The sequence below is a fragment of the Lolium rigidum genome, chromosome 6 (assembly GCF_022539505.1).
Source record: "Lolium rigidum isolate FL_2022 chromosome 6, APGP_CSIRO_Lrig_0.1, whole genome shotgun sequence".
NCBI lineage: Eukaryota > Viridiplantae > Streptophyta > Magnoliopsida > Poales > Poaceae > Lolium > Lolium rigidum.
Genome location: NC_061513.1, coordinates 40378709 through 40395031, shown reverse-complemented (window position 1 = coordinate 40395031; position 16323 = coordinate 40378709). Strand labels below are relative to the sequence as shown.

The 16323-nt window shown below is 47.9% G+C and overlaps 1 protein-coding gene across 2 annotated transcripts; it reads left to right on the top strand.

Annotated features, from left to right (window-relative positions):
- The first annotated feature begins 7517 nt into the window (after positions 1-7517).
- Positions 7518-11394, top strand: LOC124666949 (phosphatidylinositol transfer protein 3-like). Of its 2 annotated transcripts, XM_047204286.1 has the most exons (5): positions 7518-7862; positions 8039-8082; positions 10471-10729; positions 10813-11066; positions 11144-11394. In XM_047204286.1, the coding sequence occupies exons 3-5, from the start codon at positions 10483-10485 to the stop codon at positions 11258-11260; spliced, it is 618 nt and encodes a 205-aa protein (XP_047060242.1). In that variant the 5' UTR covers positions 7518-7862; positions 8039-8082; positions 10471-10482; the 3' UTR covers positions 11261-11394. The 2 variants fall into 2 exon arrangements, with proteins under 2 accessions (XP_047060242.1, XP_047060241.1); XM_047204285.1 differs by lacking the exon at positions 8039-8082.
- Positions 11395-16323: the final 4929 nt, after the last annotated feature.

Below are 16323 nucleotides of genomic sequence, written 5' to 3'. Positions count from 1 at the left end.
GCGGTTGAAAGAACAGGATGTACACACCAGGGTTGGACTAAGTCTCGGAGGTTGGATGACATCCCCAAAGCGGGTTTAGGCATGTACTACTGTCTACTGGAACCAAACCAACTTCTTTGGGATTTGTCCAAATTTAAATATATCTAAATACTATACTAAATAGTAAATAGTATTAGATACATCTAAATTTAGACAAACCTCGGACATGTTTAATGGGATGCAGGGAGTAGATGTTTCTTTTTTGTATGAAGAATATGTTCGGTATCCTTTCCGTTCCATAATTCTTATCGCAAATTTAGATATATCTTAACAGAGTTTACAAATAGATACTCCTCCTATTTATAAATATAAGATGTTTCACACATTTTAAAATAAATTAGATCTACATATTAAAGATAAACTAGATGCTTATTAAAATAGATGAATCTTAAAAAACTAAAACATCTTATATTAGATATTAGTGAATGAAGGGAGTACATCCGAATTCGCCACAAAAAAATATGAAACCGAAGGAGTACAAAACACATTGGTGCAAATTTCCTGCTTCGTACAAAGCCGGCAGAGGCCACGCGGTTATGGAACGGGGTAGCTTGTCGCACCCCTGCGTCATAAGGGCATCTCCAACGGGGGCACCCAAACCCAAAAACGGACGTCGGATGTGTCCATTTGGGTAAAACCTGCTCCCAACGGGGCAACCCATCTTAAAAACGGACAGGTGCAGCGTCCGGTCTGACCCAAAACTGGCGCAAATTTGGGAGACTTTTGGGACGAGCCGGACACGGGCGGGCGTCCATCTGTGGCCAATCTGTCCGGGTGAACAATCGTTCTGGCCCATTTGACAGAGAGACAAAGACAACTAGTAGATCTGCACTATTCTCTCTCTCCTCTGTCCTCCTTTCTTCCATGGACATTCGCCGGAGTTTGGCTCGCCTCCTCGACTGCCGCCGTCGCCTACACATGGAGGTCCCCGTCGCTGCAGCCTCTCTTTTTTTCACACCTGCCGGAAGTCGCCGGAGGCGAAACGAGCTCCGGGCCACCGGCCTCGACGCCGACGAGGAAGACAACGGCGGAGGCCTGGACGGAGCGGAAGAAGGCGAGGAGATCGGGCCCATCTTGCGCAGCCCCGCGCAACCACGCCGCGCCGTGGCTCGCCGCGCCGGCTCGCGCCTCGCCTCGCGGTGCTGCGTGCCGACGGCGGCCTCGTCGCCCCGCCGCCTCTCGCCTCGCGGTGCTCGCTCGCCGACGGCGGCCTCGTCGGCCCGCGTCTCTCCTCGCCCCGCGCCTCTCGCCTGGCCCCGCTGCCGCCGACGGCGGCCGCGCCGCCCCGCGCCTCTCGCCGCCCCGCGCCTCTCGTCGCCCCGCGCCTCTCGGAGCGGAAGAAGGCGAGGGAACGGACCTCCTGGAGCGCGGCGACGCGGGCGGCGGGCCTTGCCCTGGAGCGCGGCGACGTGTGCCTCCCTCGCCTGCGCCCAGCTCGCCCGTGGCGGCGGCGCGGCCGCGAGGTCGTGGACGAGGTCGGCCGCCGCCGACGACCTCCTCCGTGTCGCGTTGTCCCGGCCGCGGCGGCTCGTGCTGCGGCCGGGAGAGCGTGCGCTGCGACGGGCCTTGAGCTGCCCGCGGCGGAGCTTGGTCCGGCGGTCATCGTCCTCGCGCGCATGGTCTTCGCGTCCGACCGGGGCCCCGGCGCCGCGCCGCTCGACAAGCCGCACCGGCACCTCGTCGATGCGCCTCGCCGCGTGCCGCCACCTCTCGCGCCTCGCGCGCCCGCGTGAAGAGGCGCCCGCACCTCGACACCGCGCCATCCCCGTACCTCGATGCCGCGCCCGCGCCTCGCCCGGACGCCGGCCACTTTGCCTAGCTTCACCGCGTCCACGCGCCCGCCGGCGACGAGCACGGTGTGGTATCCACTTTGTGATGAACTAGTACTAGCCTACTAGGAATGGGTCGCAGCAGCGCGTTGGGGAATAAAAACGAGTCCCGGACATTGGGACTATCCGCGTATCCGCGGGGCGACCCATACGGATAAAAACGGACGTCTAAACACGTCCGTTTGGGTCACCCCGTTGGAGATGCCCTAAGAGGACCGTTCGGCGTTGAACCTGAACGCAGACAGCCAAGCCATTCTACTTCGAGCAGCTAGTCCTCCAGCCCCGCGAGTGACGCAAATGCAGTAGACCAGCTAACACTGACTCTGACTGGTTGCGTTGACTTGCATTGACCGGACTAAACGCAGAAAAGGTGACGCTGGCTGGAGCACATGCACTCGATGCCACGGCCACGCACTCAACATACGCACGCATGGACTGGAATAAATATACATGCTCGCTGCTGCATTGCAGCCTTTGCCAACTATTATAATCTATCCATCCGTAAAAGTATATCTTAGATTTGACTAAAGTTGGATGTATGCAGACATATTTTTGTGGTTAGAGGTAGTACTTACTAGTACAAAAAGCTAGTGGGTTTTGCTTGCCGCTCAGCTCACGGGACACTGTTCATGCACGGATGAATGGTATCTGTGAATGAACACTGTATTCAGCCCTATTTTTTGCAGAATTTTTTCTTACAATTTTTGTATTGCTTTTTTAATAATTTTCAGCTGTAATTTATTAGTACAATTTTTCAGCTTTGTCAAATATTTTACAGTCAGTGAAGATCTTTAGCTTTGACAGCAATTTCTCGATGTTAACTATTTAACATTCGTTAATTATCTATTTTTTCGAAACAACTTATGGCCACAAATCTTTAGCTTCAACACTAGCTTGCCCTACGTTACCTATCTAATAGTAATATTGGTAATTTCGTAGCAGTATTTTTTTACAATAATTTTTCAACGTACGTTAACTATGTGATAATAATTGTTTGAGGGAACATAATTCGTCTTTAGTACCATCAAGAGTGTGTCTACAACGGCGACGAGTTTGTTATGTTTTACACAACTCTTAATTTCAACGGTAGTTTCCAATGGTAATTATTCGATGTAAATTCCTCGATAGTTCATAATTCTTTGGCGGTAATTCCATGACAACATTTCTTGTTTTATCGTTCATCGACTCTTTTATCCGGAAAAAAACACTAATACACACTCTAAAAAAATAATTATTTTTCCATATACTACCCCTTTTTTCTCCGTTGACTTAGGAAAATCAGAACTATAATATTTGCCACATCTTTTACGCAGGAAAAATATTAACGGCTTCGTCTATGGTGACATTAGAAAAATATACTTACTACACCGCCAGTCGCCCATTTTACATGGGGAAAATAACACTGCCTTCTTCTATGGTGTCTTCGAAAAAATATACCTATTTCATCTTTCACTGCCTAAGCCGGAAAAAATACTGCCATCTTTCTTTATAGCAACTCCGGAAATAAAAATACTTCACCATCTACCATCCTTTTTAGTCGTTAAAACACTACTACCTTCTCTATGGTATCTTTGAAAAACTTGATCTCTCATCCGCCACCTGTCTCAACCGCGACACATTATCCTCGCTCCAGGTACGCCCTACCATCGTCCAATGACTTTAGCCCTTACTACCCCTTTTCCATCGCTTCACGATCACCTATGGACGGTGGAAACGAAATTCTAAGCCACGCCTAGTACTTCCACATCACTAAGCAGCACACCATAACTTCTGCATTACTTCAACAAGCCTGATACTACAGTATTTTAACCAATGATTTACATACCTGCGCCAACCTTCCTAATACTATACATGAAAGTTCAGCATGTTTGCTCTCTTGTCAGCCCATTAGGTTACTGTTATCACGTGGATGAACAATATTTTTGGCGCTAATTAGAGGAATTTTTTAGTGATATATTTTTGACGATAAATCTTTAACATAATTCTCCATCTTACTCGATAATAATCTTTCATAGGTAAATTTCAATGGTAAATCTTTGACATAATTATACACTATTAATTATCGTCCAATAATTATTTGATGTTCCACAAAAATGTGACGGCACATCAGTAGTAACTTTCATCAACAATTCTTAGATCGCAGCTCATTATATTTTCTCTGCGGTAATTATCCAATAGTGAGTTTTAAGCAGTAATACTCTGATTGTAAATTTTTGGCACAATTCTTCAGCAGTACTTTTCTACCATTATTTATCCAATGGAAATTCTTCGCCAATTACTCTTCAACTGTGCATGCATATTAAATTGTCAATATCAATATTCTTACCATAGCTCTTCAACCTCGTTATGCAGCAGCCAACAAAAATTCATCGAGTGAAGTTATCCTACGGTAATGTTTCAGCGTGTGTAGTTTTTTCTGCAGTGTTATCTAACAAAAAATATTCATTTGTAAGCTGTTATTTTTTGAAGGTAATTTTTAAACAGTAATTTCTCACCGGTTCGTAAATAATAATTTTTTGGCATCGATTTTTCAACTGTAACTCTCTTCTTCTAAAGTAGCTTGGGATTTCTAATGCAATAAGTTAAGAAAAAATACTATATTATTTGCCTGCAGTAATTATATGACATTAATTTTGGCAATAATTATCTAATAGTAAATTTTCAACGGCGGGTAAAACTTCTCAAAGGTAATTTTCCAACGATATTTTTCCAGTAGTACAAAAGTGATAATTCTTTGACATAAATTTTCTTACACAACTCTTCAGCCGCAACAGTAACTATCCAACAGTAGAAAAGTTAGATAAACAATTTCTCAGAAGATACACTCCAAAGAGCTTCAGGGTTCTCGTACGATGACTTTGAGAAGACTTTTCTTTTAAGCTTTACCACTTAAATAACACGGTAGCTTCATCGTTTTTCCTATTTAACTTTGAGAAGTTTTTTAAAATTTCCACCACTTAAATGGCAGATACACAACCATTAGAAAAACACATCCGAAGGAACTTTAGGGTACCCTACGGTAACTTTTAGAATACTTTGTTAAGCCTTACCACTTAAAAGGTAGATATACAACGGCTTAAAAAGTACAGTTCAAAGAACTTCAGGGTTTTCCTATAGTAACTTTTAGAAGAATTTTGTTTTAAGCTTCACCACTTATAATATAGATATGCGATGGTTCAAAAAACACACCAAAAAACTTCAGGGTTCTCCTACTACTGTATCTTTGAGAATTACGCATCGGCTAAAAAACACACTCCAAGCTTCACCACTAAAAAGGTATATATGCAATGGCTCAAAAACACACTTTTCAAAGAATTTCAGGCTTCTCCTACGATACCTTTGAGGAGACTTTCTTTTTAAGCTTCCTCTACTTAAAGGCTGATACACAACGGCTCAAAAACATGCTCCACAGAATCAAAAACATAATCACTAACTACGTCTACTAGAAGATTAACATGACGGATGCAGCGTGCCCCCGCACCAATCTTCACCGTAGTTAGTTCCAAATTCAATCTTTTTAGAAAATATGAAAAAATATATAGATTCAGGGTACATGTAGTGAGTAAACCAGAAAAATGTGAGCTCACCTTTGGCAGCCAGTTTGAAGTTTGGCCCTTTTGTAACTTCCAGCCAAAAATGTTCTTTAATTTTTATTTTTTTTGAAACGGGGGGCAAATAGATTTTGCCCCTTTCCATTGATTAAGGAGAAGCAAAGAGTTTAAAGTTTACAAAGGCTAGAAGCCCCGACAAAGACAAAAGGTATTACTCTCCCGGCATGAAATCACCCAAGCACTTAGCCCCCGCTAAGACCCACAACCTCGACTCGGATTTGATCCTATCAAACACAATAAACGAAGGCGCAAGCTTGTTACGAAAGACTCTAGCATTACGCTCGCACCACACTTCCCAGGATACTAACATAGTGAGGAAAGCCATAGCTTTGCGGTTGGTCCTAGCATCATACGACATTCTTCTCCACCAATCCTCGATCGAAAGCCCCTCCCAATCTGAGGGGGTCAACTCCGGAATGCCCAACCAATCTTTAACCCGAGTCCAAAGACGAATGGTAAAGCGGCAATGAACGAAGAGGTGATCCACCGATTCCGTGACCTGTTTGCATAGTGGGCAAAGGCCGCAATTTGGCCACCCCCGCTTGGCAAGCCTATCCGCCGTCCAAATACGTTTTTGATTCGCAAGCCAAGCGAAAAATTTCACCTTCAGCGGGGCCCAAGCTTTCCAAATGTACTTATCCATGGCCGAGGCCGTGGACCCAAAGAACTGCAGCTCGTAAGCCGACTTGGTTGTGTAGCCGACATGCGGGGTGAGCCTCCAAATGATGTCGTCATCAATGTCGTGCCTAAGAGTGACGGTGTTGAGAAGCGTCCAAAGCTCAATGAATTGGCGAAGGTGGTCGGCGGTAAACGGTCTTCCCAAGTCAATCTTGGTGATCCACGCACGGTCATGGAGGGCTTGCCCAACCTTCCAATTTTTCCTTTTGGAGGAGTCGAAGATGAGCGGAGCGATATCTATTGGCTTTCTCCCGCCGAGCCAAGGGGCATGCCAAAAAGGCGTTTTCTTCAAATTTCCAACAGTGATCGAAGTGGCGGCATAGAAGATATCCATATCATCCTTGTTGCAAGGGTTACCGTATTTGACCCAAATCTTATTGGAGTCTTTCCACTCAAACCAAGGCCAACGAAGGCGGAGAGCCGTAGCAAATTTGTCCGTATGAAGGATTCCAAGCCCACCTAACCTTTTGGGGCGGCACACTAACTCCCAATTTACCTTGCACTTGGCACCGGTAGTAGTATCTTTGGCGGACCAAAGGAAGGCCCTTTGGAGTTTGTTGATGAATTTGATAGTCTCGGGCGGAACCATAAGCGGCGTAAGGTGATAGATGGCTTGAGAGGCGATGACGGATTTGATCAAAGCGGTACGGCCGGCCGTGATGATAAATTTGCCATTCCAAGATGGTAGCTTGCCGGCGCACTTGTCCTCAAGAAATTGGAAGTCGACCCTCCTCAAGGAGCGAATCGAAAGAGGCAATCCAAGGTACCGCATAGGAAAGGAGGTTCTTTAAAAAAATGAAAAGTCCAGTAATTGAAACAACGAGTAGTGGAGTAAACTGGGAAATTTCACATTATTTTTCCAAGTTAAATTGATGCTTTTGTAACTTCTCCCCAAAATTTAACCAAAATAGGAACTTTTCCAAGTTACAATACTTGTGGTTTTGTGAAACTTGCACACTTTTGAACCGCACAGCTGTTGTACAAGATCACAATGTAAACATGAACCATCCCGTTACGCACAATTAGGAATTGAGAAATAAAGCAATATGGAACTTCTTGTACGAAATTTTGGCAAAAGTTTTTTCTTGGTCGTGTGTTGAATCTTATGCATTTTAACTTTGTGGAAAAAAAACTTTGCATACAAGCTCCCTTTTTTCATTGTTATTTTCCTTTTCGTTGGGTCAATAACCAAATGATGGGAAAAGAGAGTCCCAGCCAATATTTTCACTAGACAGTCCATAGAGAAAAACTGTGGCTGAGAATAAACACATCTAGCAAAGTGCCATAGGTATCGCGATTGCTGACTAAAAGAAGAGAGAAAAATCACAAGAAAACAAATGCTACCCACGCACAAGAAACGAAGAAGTCCCTGCCCTGCCCTGCAGTGCACACCTCTCGCTCGCCTAACAACTGGTAGAGCTCGAGCGCGCCAGCACTTGTCGTCTCGCTCCCTAGTCCCTATCCTCCTCCATTGGTGAAGGTTCTCCCTTGAGTTGCACCACCGTCTTCCTCCCATCCGAGCTCCCGCTATTCCTCCACTACTCACTGTACCAGTAGGCTGCGTCCCGGCGTTGCCTGCTAGATCTCGGTGGAGGAGCTGAGGAGATCTATGGCGAGCAGTGTTGGGGGAGATGCTGGGGAAGGGGAGTGGCTCAAGGTCGCTGAGCTGAGAGCCATGGCCGAAGCCCAGGACCCGCATGTTAAGGTACGCGCACGGCGCACACGATACTCCGCTTCTTCTTTCATGCTCGATCTGTTTGACAGATACCTCTGCTATCATTATCATAACCTCTGGCAGTATGTGCAACTAACCTTTGTTTCAAAAAATAATGTTCAACTAACCTCCACCTGAAATTTGGTGCCCTTTCCTCGCCCGGCCAGCTGGTCGATCTGCTCTTCTCCTGGACTCTGGGAACATGTAGAAGGTACAACAGCTGATCACTACTAATCTGAGGGAGTAGTGCAAATTATGGGTGGCAATATCGCCACTAATAAAAATCGTTAGCGGTTGAGATCGCTGAGATCTTGCCATACCTAAATTAACCTAGAGATGATGGCTTCATCTTAACATATTGATCGTTGACTAAGAGTCGCATATGGCATCCCGTGAGGTGAAAGCACGGCCCATATGGCATCTCTAGCCGATCCCTCATAATTTAGTCCTCTATCCAACACAGTATTTTTTATCTTTCTATATTTGCTGATCTGAAGAGAAGGAGTTTCTACCCATTGCACTATAATAAACTTCCTATTTTGTTTTCAACGCCAAACTGATGGAACGGTACAGATGAAATAAAAAACACAACTATAATGTGTTGTGGAATAGCCAACAAAATCATCTTGCAGGTGAGCGTGCATCTCTCGGATTCTCGATGCATGGATGCGCTGCAAGGAATCTCTGCATCCTAGCTTCCAATACTCAGCAGGGCCACAAATAATGGCAAAGCCCTCCTGAAGCACACCGGAAGCTCTCTCCACGTTCTTCCTTGTTGACTCTTGCATCATTGCAAAGTGAGATATCCTATGGCTCTTAAGACGCGTGAGTGTCTTCAAAAAGGTGGCCCATGGAGGATCGATGGCATCTGTAGGATAGTCACTCATCGTCTACTAACGGCCATTGACTACATAGTTGCAAGGAGGAACATCTCCAGCAACAAGTTTCGAGAACAATGGTGACCTTGATAACACATTCAGATCATTATGCGAGCTAGGAAATCCAAAGAATGAATGCCAAATCCAGATTCTTTGATGACGTCTCAAGAATGATTGTTGGATACCAACGTTTCCATCTCGCAGGATAATTCTTCATTGTTCAGTGCATGCAATCTATTGATCCAAGCATCCCAGGACATTCTCGTCCTGCACTCTCACACAAGAGTCTCTTGGTGTCTTCATCATTAGGTGCTCCGGTTCAAAGATCTCATTCACGAACTATGTGTACCTTTAAACGCCTACAAGACTGTATCTTCCCCGATGCGGACATATTCGTCAACGACAACAGTTGAACACCCATAGGCAAGCACTCGAACAGCCGCAATACACTTCATCAATGGGCTTGCAGTGATGTCCCCTGATGCACTCCTCCTCAACTTAAACCAGTTATCATGCTTCTTCACGGCTTTTTCATTAGTGAGGAAGAGACTCTTGTGCATCTGAAATTGTCGCCGAAAATACTTCTCCCGATAGATTGCACTGGGTTGAAGTAATATCTCATAAGTTTGGTGTGGCCATCCGCTCTATTTTGGTTGATGAGTTTCATCGCTCAGGATCATGGGTATGACCATGTCGAAGTCATCACTGTCTTCCTCCTCCGACCAAGAGTCGTCGAAGATAAACTCCATCAACCACTTCATCTACATTATGCAATTGCCTATGTTAAATTTGATCGAAGAACCAAAACCAAAATCAAAATAGCAAAAAAAAAAAAAACTCGCGTGGCCAAACAGTCGAACACTTGGGGGGTGAAGCAGGTGAGCACATCGGTTTGCGATGTTGAGCTAGTACCGAAGCTGCACGTTGGCCGAAAGGGTTACAAGACAGCCGGCGGAGCTCGGAGGACGAAGGTTCAACTCCAACCTCGGTCGTCGGTTGTACACCAAGATCGCCGCGGCTGAAGTTGGTCGATCAGGATTTCACGGACCTCCCCCGATTTCGACACCGCGTAGCTCCATCACGGCCGGCTGACGGCATCTCCGTACGCCAGTAGCTCTGTTTTTGTAGCAAATTGAACTCCCCCCCGGCTCCGTTTTGCACTAAATCAAAATAATCGACGCACGGAGGCGGAGCTACGGGTCGATCCCAACGACGACGAGCGAATCTAAGTGGGGTGGGAGGGAGGTGGAGGCTGTGGGGTGTCGGCGGAGTATATTCGTGGCCAGTAGAAACGTCGCTAGCGATGTAGCGATGTGTACGGGGAAGAACGCTGGCGCGGGTTGTAGAGCCAAACTTCCTCGATACAGGCTTTCACCCCGTTTTATAAATAAAGGTACCTACAGTTGGACCTATAACTTTTACTCTTCTAAACTGTATAAGTGTTCGGCTAGGTCCGATTTAGAGAAGTAATTTTTTTATGCGGGTAAAAAGGAGCCTTAACACTCAGCAAGGGTTACAAGACGATCATTCTTAAGATTCTGAAGAATGTCACGACCTGAACCTAATGCTCGGTCACAAAGACATTACAGTTCTAGTACTATTGCGCCCCAGGTAATTAATAATGAAGTGTTTATCATTAGCAAAATTTAGAAGTGCGACATTGTTTAAGAAACAACAAATCCGTTAAGTTAGTAATTTTGTCGCTGGACCTCTGCGTGCAGGAGGTTGACAACATGACGCTCCGGAGGTTCCTGCGAGCGCGCGACCACGACGTGAGCAAGGCCTCGGCGATGCTCCTCAAGTTTGTGGCATGGAGGCGGGAGGCCGTACCTGGCGGTGTCATGCCGGCGGAACAGGTGCGTAGAGAGCTCTCAGACGACAAGGCCCGCATGGGCGGCGTCGACCGCGCCGGTCGCCCCGTCGTGTTCGCCTTTCCGGCCAAGCACTTCTCTGCCAACCGCGACATGGCCGAGCACAAGCGTATGTAACATCTCACCTTTATTTACTCGGATGATCTCGGGAATCAAGGTAATGTCATGAAAACCTTCTTCTCGTTTGTGCAGGATTTCTTATCTACTTGCTGGACAAGATCTGTGCGAGGATCCCTCGAGGGCAGGACAAGTTCATGTGCGTGGTGGACCTCAAGGGGTGGGGATATGCCAACTCCGACGTCCGGGCCTACATCGCCACCATCGAGATCATGCAGAGCTACTACCCGGAGAGGCTGGGCAAGGCGCTCATGGTCCACGTGCCCTACATCTTCATGAAGGCCTGGAAGATGGTGTACCCCTTCATCGACACCAATACCAGGGCCAAGGTGTGGCAAGAAACCCACTGATTGTTCAAACAATGTTAGACGTCGCTCTCTCGTTGATTAACTGTTTGCGCACGTAGATCATGTTCATCGACGATAAGAACCTGGATGAGACGCTGCGGCAGGAAATGGAGGAGAGCCAGGTGCCAGAGATCTACGGCGGGAAGCTAACTCTGATTCCCCTCGCCGACGACTAGCTTCCTAGATAGATCGATGCACGCAGTATGTATGTCATGGCCTGTAGGGTTCAGGCTCGACAGAGAAGTGCTTGCTTCTTACGAAAATTAAAAGTAAAAGAATATGTGAAGAAGCAAAGCTATGTTCGCAGCTAAACTTAGCTATCAGTCCCTTCCGCCTAAAGTAAACATGGCCGGGAAGAGGGAAGGGAGACAATAAGAGCATCTCTAGTAGAGCCCAAAAAAGTGCAAACCGAAAAAGTGGTTTTCAATCTTCCGAAAACGTAAGTTCGTTCGATTTTAGCAGTGGCCTAGATCAGAAACCGTAAAAATGGAACTGAAAAGCGGAATTCAAAATGGTGCGGGTAAATTAGGCGATGATCATAGTTCGACATGAAATTGATGCTTCAATCGAGCATCAAAACTTACATTGTTCGATAAATTAAACCTACATTACTGGTACACCGGCGAGCGCTACCTAGCTAAAGCAAAATGCGGCCAATATAGTGACCTACGCGCGCGGCGGTGCCGGTGGTGGTGCAGCGTGTCGGTGGCAGAGGGCGCCGATGCTGTCGTGGACGATCTTCACGCGTCGTCGGCGTCAAGCTCGACTATTTCGAGCTTGACGCGGCGGACGCGGGCCTCCCGGCGGGCCGCCTCGTATTCACGGACCTGGCGGACGGCGTCCGCCTCTTCCCGGCGGAAGAGCGCGCGAGCCTCCGCCTCGCTGAAGGCCTTGGTCTGGGCGAGAATGGCCTCCTCCTTGTCGCTGCCGGCGGAGATGGTGGAAAACCGCGTGGGGACGAGGTCCGCGTCATCGCTGCTGTCCGCGACGGGGGCACGGCTTGACTGGCCGGACGAGGAGCCCTCGCCGGTGTTGCCATACCTGGCGAGCTTCCCTGGGGGCGTGAGCCCCCAGTTCGTCCACCGGCGGGCGCTGCGCTTGCACGCGCCCTCCGACCGGTTCCACTTGCGCCGCTCCGCGTCGGTGCGGAACACGGGCGGACGCGGCGGCGAGTCGCCGCCGCCCAATCCCGTCGGAGCCGCCACGGGATGCCATCGCGCACCGGAGGGCGCTGGATCACTGCCTGGGGCTCGCTGGATTGCTCGCCGGAAATGGTGCTTGGCGGCGGCGGAGGGAGAGGAACGACGGAGGGGAGTAGGGTTTGCGAACCGAACTCCCCTCCGCGAACCCTTTTAATACGGGGCGTGCGGAGAGTTTCTCGGGCCCCTAAACTTCTTTTACGAGCCGGCCCATCTTTTCGAGCTCCGTTCCGCGGCAGATTCTGCCCGAACCCGTAAATCCGCCAGAAAAGTTCAGTTCCGACGGGATTCACGGGCTCTGTTAGAGATGCTCTAAGGATAGGACTGAGTAGGTCGAGAAGCCCCTTCGCCCCGCGTCGCTCCGCCCGGGTGACTCGGGCAGCCCAACCTTAACCATCCCCCTTGTAAAATGGGCCAAGGTCAGCCACTGAGTAGGAGATCATGTTAAAAGAATCATATCAATAAAGCAACTCATTTTTAACTCACACTTATTAAGTCACAGCTTTCCAATACCTTGGATATTCCTAGATTGAATATTGGTTTTATTCGCATCTCGCGGGAAAATTTCTATTTTCTATGCCCGAATCCCACCACATCTTCATCAATCAAGCCTCCAGTGAAGTTGACGGGATCTCCTACTCCAGCCGAAGAAGAAGGCCGTCTTGTGGGACCGCTTGCTTATGCAAGGCTCCGGCGCAACTGTGCAAGGACAATCTATGGGGCGCATCTGGTGCTGACTCGGTTGAGGCCACACAGTGGCCGCTAAGTACCCGGTAAAATCAACACCTAGCAGCCACATGCATGTCAAACTCGAACAACACCGCTGGCGTTGCGTCGAGTAAGACCCGAGCAGCATGGCGGACCACACAGCACTTCACCCCGCTCCTAGGCGAGCCTGCTGCTAGGGAATTCACCCTTAACCTAGAGCCGCTGCACCTGCCCGCCATGGACCTCACGCATCTGGAGTTGCCGCTCTCTGAAGACGAAATCTGGGCCGCCATTCGTGCCCTCTCAGCGGATAAAGCACCGGGGCCTGACGGATTCACAGCCAGGTTCTTCCAAACTTGTTGGTCAACTGTCAAGGACGCGGTCATGAGAGCTGTTAGCTGTTTTGACTCTGACGATGCCAGGGGCTTTGCACGCCTAAACGATGCATACATAACGCTGCTTCCGAAGAAGGAGGGGGCTGTTAGCGTGGGGGATTTTCGACCTGTCAGTCTTATTCACAGTGTCGCCAAGATCGTTGATGTCTACAGGTGCTTCTATTCTTGTAGACAGTGTTGGGCCTCCAAGAGCAGAGGTTTGTAGAACAGCAGCAAGTTTCCCTTAAGTGGATCACCCAAGGTTTATCGAACTCAGGGAGGAAGAGGTCAAATATATCCCTCTCAAGCAACCCTGCAATCACGATACAAGAAGTCTCTTGTGTCCCCAACAAACCTAATACACTTGTCAGATGTATAGCTGCACTAGTTCGGCGAAGAGATGGTGAAATACAAGTAGTATGGATGTATATGAGTGGTAATAACAATCTGAATAAAATATGGCAGCGAGTAAACATGCAACATAACAGTAAATAAACAGAGATTCGATGTTTGGAAACAAGGCCTAGGGATCATACTTTCACTAGTGGACACTCTCAACTTTGATCACATAATAAAACCACTCTACACTCTCTTGTTGGATGATGAACACCACTAATTGCGTAGGGCTACAAGAGCACCTCAATGCCGGAGTTAACAAGCTCCACAACATTCGATATTCATATTTAAATAACCTTAGAGTGCATGATAGATCATTGCAATTACACCAAGTACTAACATAGCATGCACACTGTCACCATCACACTATGAAGGAGGAATAGATCACATTGACATAGGCATCCCAAATGGGCCTGCCTAATATAGTACCCGGGGTTTATTGAAGGCCCACTACCCGAAGAATAAGAAGACTCGAGAGCCCAAGATGTATTTAAGGAAAAGATAGAGTTGTAATAGGAAGTGTTATTTGTAATCCGGCGGGATGAGTTAGAAACCATCCCGGACTCGTAATCCTTGTATAGCACGAATCCCTCGGCTCCACCTATATAAAGGGGGTCGAGGGACGAGAAGATCATCGAATCATTGTCCGCAAACCCTAGTTTTCATATTCGTCGAGCACTTTTCGTGCTGAAACCTTCGAGATCTACTTGCCCTCTACTTCTAACTAAACCCTAGCCTACAATCCATAGGCATTGATAAGTTAATCCCTCGCCAATTGGCGCCGTACGTAGGAATTAGAGGCGTAAGGATCCGATCTCGATGGCACGTTCAAGATCTTCGACATCGTCAAGCGGAAGCAACACCATGGATCGAGGTAAACGGATCGCTGCTGGTCTTGCTGATTTTGTTCCTCACCCACCCTCCCGTTTGGATGCATATGCGTATCCGGCGGAGCCCTTGGAGATGACGTTCGGAAGGTTCCACTTTCGCGTCGAGAAGGAAGGATCGTATCGTATCGAAATTCCGATTTCGTCGGGATCGTCGGCGGTCGATTTTGATTTTTCAAGCTATGCATCGTCAACTGAGTCAGAAGAAGAAACTTCGACAACACGTTACGTCAGCATCAGAGCAAGAGAGAAACTCGCCAAGACCTTCAGCAACGCATCGTTTGAGTCATCTGCGGACTCATATGTAAGCGATGGCTCAAGCGATGCCGACAGTTATGACTTCATCGACAAATCTCTCACAGTTGGCAAGGTCTTCATCAATCTCAACAATGATGTCACCAAACCCAACATAGATCTGAGTACAAAATATCATCAGATTTATGCTATCGAAGATCAAGAGGAAACATCGGAGGCTTTCGACCAGTTGGGAAATCCTTTTGTCGATCCCTCGGATCTAAGGAGAGGTATGGGCACTAAATATGTCGGGCCCACACCACGCGTCGAGTCCAACTTCCACGAGGCAGCCTGGGATAGAGCGGCAAAAGCCATAGATGGTTCGGAACCAATGACGACAACGACTACGGCTCAAGAACCGCAAGCTTATCAATATATGCTCGCACGAACCGCCCGAGAAATAGAAAAACGAGACGACTCGAGTTGAACAGGAGAAAGGAGGCAGCTACGCATCCGGCAGGGAGAAGGGCAGATCTGAGTGGACAATCTAGAGTTTCGGGTGATAGCCACAGGGAGGCTCGGAACGAGAGGAAGATCAAGGTTACAACACATACCCGAAGCGGAAAGAGAGTTCTTGGTTCAAAACCTCGACATGTCTTTTATGTCGATAGATACAAGGGAAATATTATCCCTAAGACACCGGAAGCTGGGTATATGGCGACACAAGCTTACATCCTCGCATCCAGGCCACCCCGGGAGATCCAAGGGAAACATTATACAACATGGCATTGGCAGGGGTTGGAGCTATGGGAACGGCGTTCGTAGCAACGCCTCCCGAAGGAGCGACAAGGCAAAATAGTCCACGACCTGCGGCGAGAACGGCGGCAGCTCCGGAAGGACCAAGTGGAGCAAGAGACACAGGAGTACAAGCGAGGGTCGATAGAGCAAGGCAAAACGAAGAGATCATCGGCGGTCCCGGAGCTTAATGACGAGGATATGTGCGGTCTACCGTGCTTCACGAGAAGAGTCCGAAAAACTCGAGTCCCCTCAGGATTTAAGTTACCCGACCACTTCAAAAAGTTTGACGGCCTGCAAGATCCGGAAGACTGGTTAATTGATTACCTCGAGACGGTGAAGCTAACTGGAGGAACTAGAGCAACGGCGATGCAAAGTATTCAGGTGCACTTAAGTGGAGCCGCACGATCTTGGATCAAAAAACTTCCGCCAGGATCCATCGACAGCTGGGAAAGTTTCGAGGACGTTTTCGTCAAGAACTTCGAGTCCACATGCAAGAAGCCTGCATCGTTGGAAGAGCTGAGGGCGTGTCGACAAAAGCCGAGATGAGTCAATGAGAAAATACATCCAAAGGTGGAACATCATAAAAAACTCGGCGAGAAAATATATCCGACGAGAGAGCAATAGATGCGTTTGTCGCAGGGAA

What these genes read in the sequence shown, in the direction of transcription:
- LOC124666949 (XM_047204285.1), top strand. Translation starts at nt 7,767, where the DNA reads ATGGCGAGCAGTGTTGGGGGAGATGCTGGGGAAGGGGAGTGGCTCAAG. An exon ending in CCCAGGACCCGCATGTTAAG is followed by an intron (nt 7,863 to 10,470) that starts GTACGCGCACGG and finishes CTCTGCGTGCAG; the next exon opens with GAGGTTGACAACATGACGCT. An exon ending in CGACATGGCCGAGCACAAGC is followed by an intron (nt 10,730 to 10,812) that starts GTATGTAACATC and finishes TCGTTTGTGCAG; the next exon opens with GATTTCTTATCTACTTGCTG.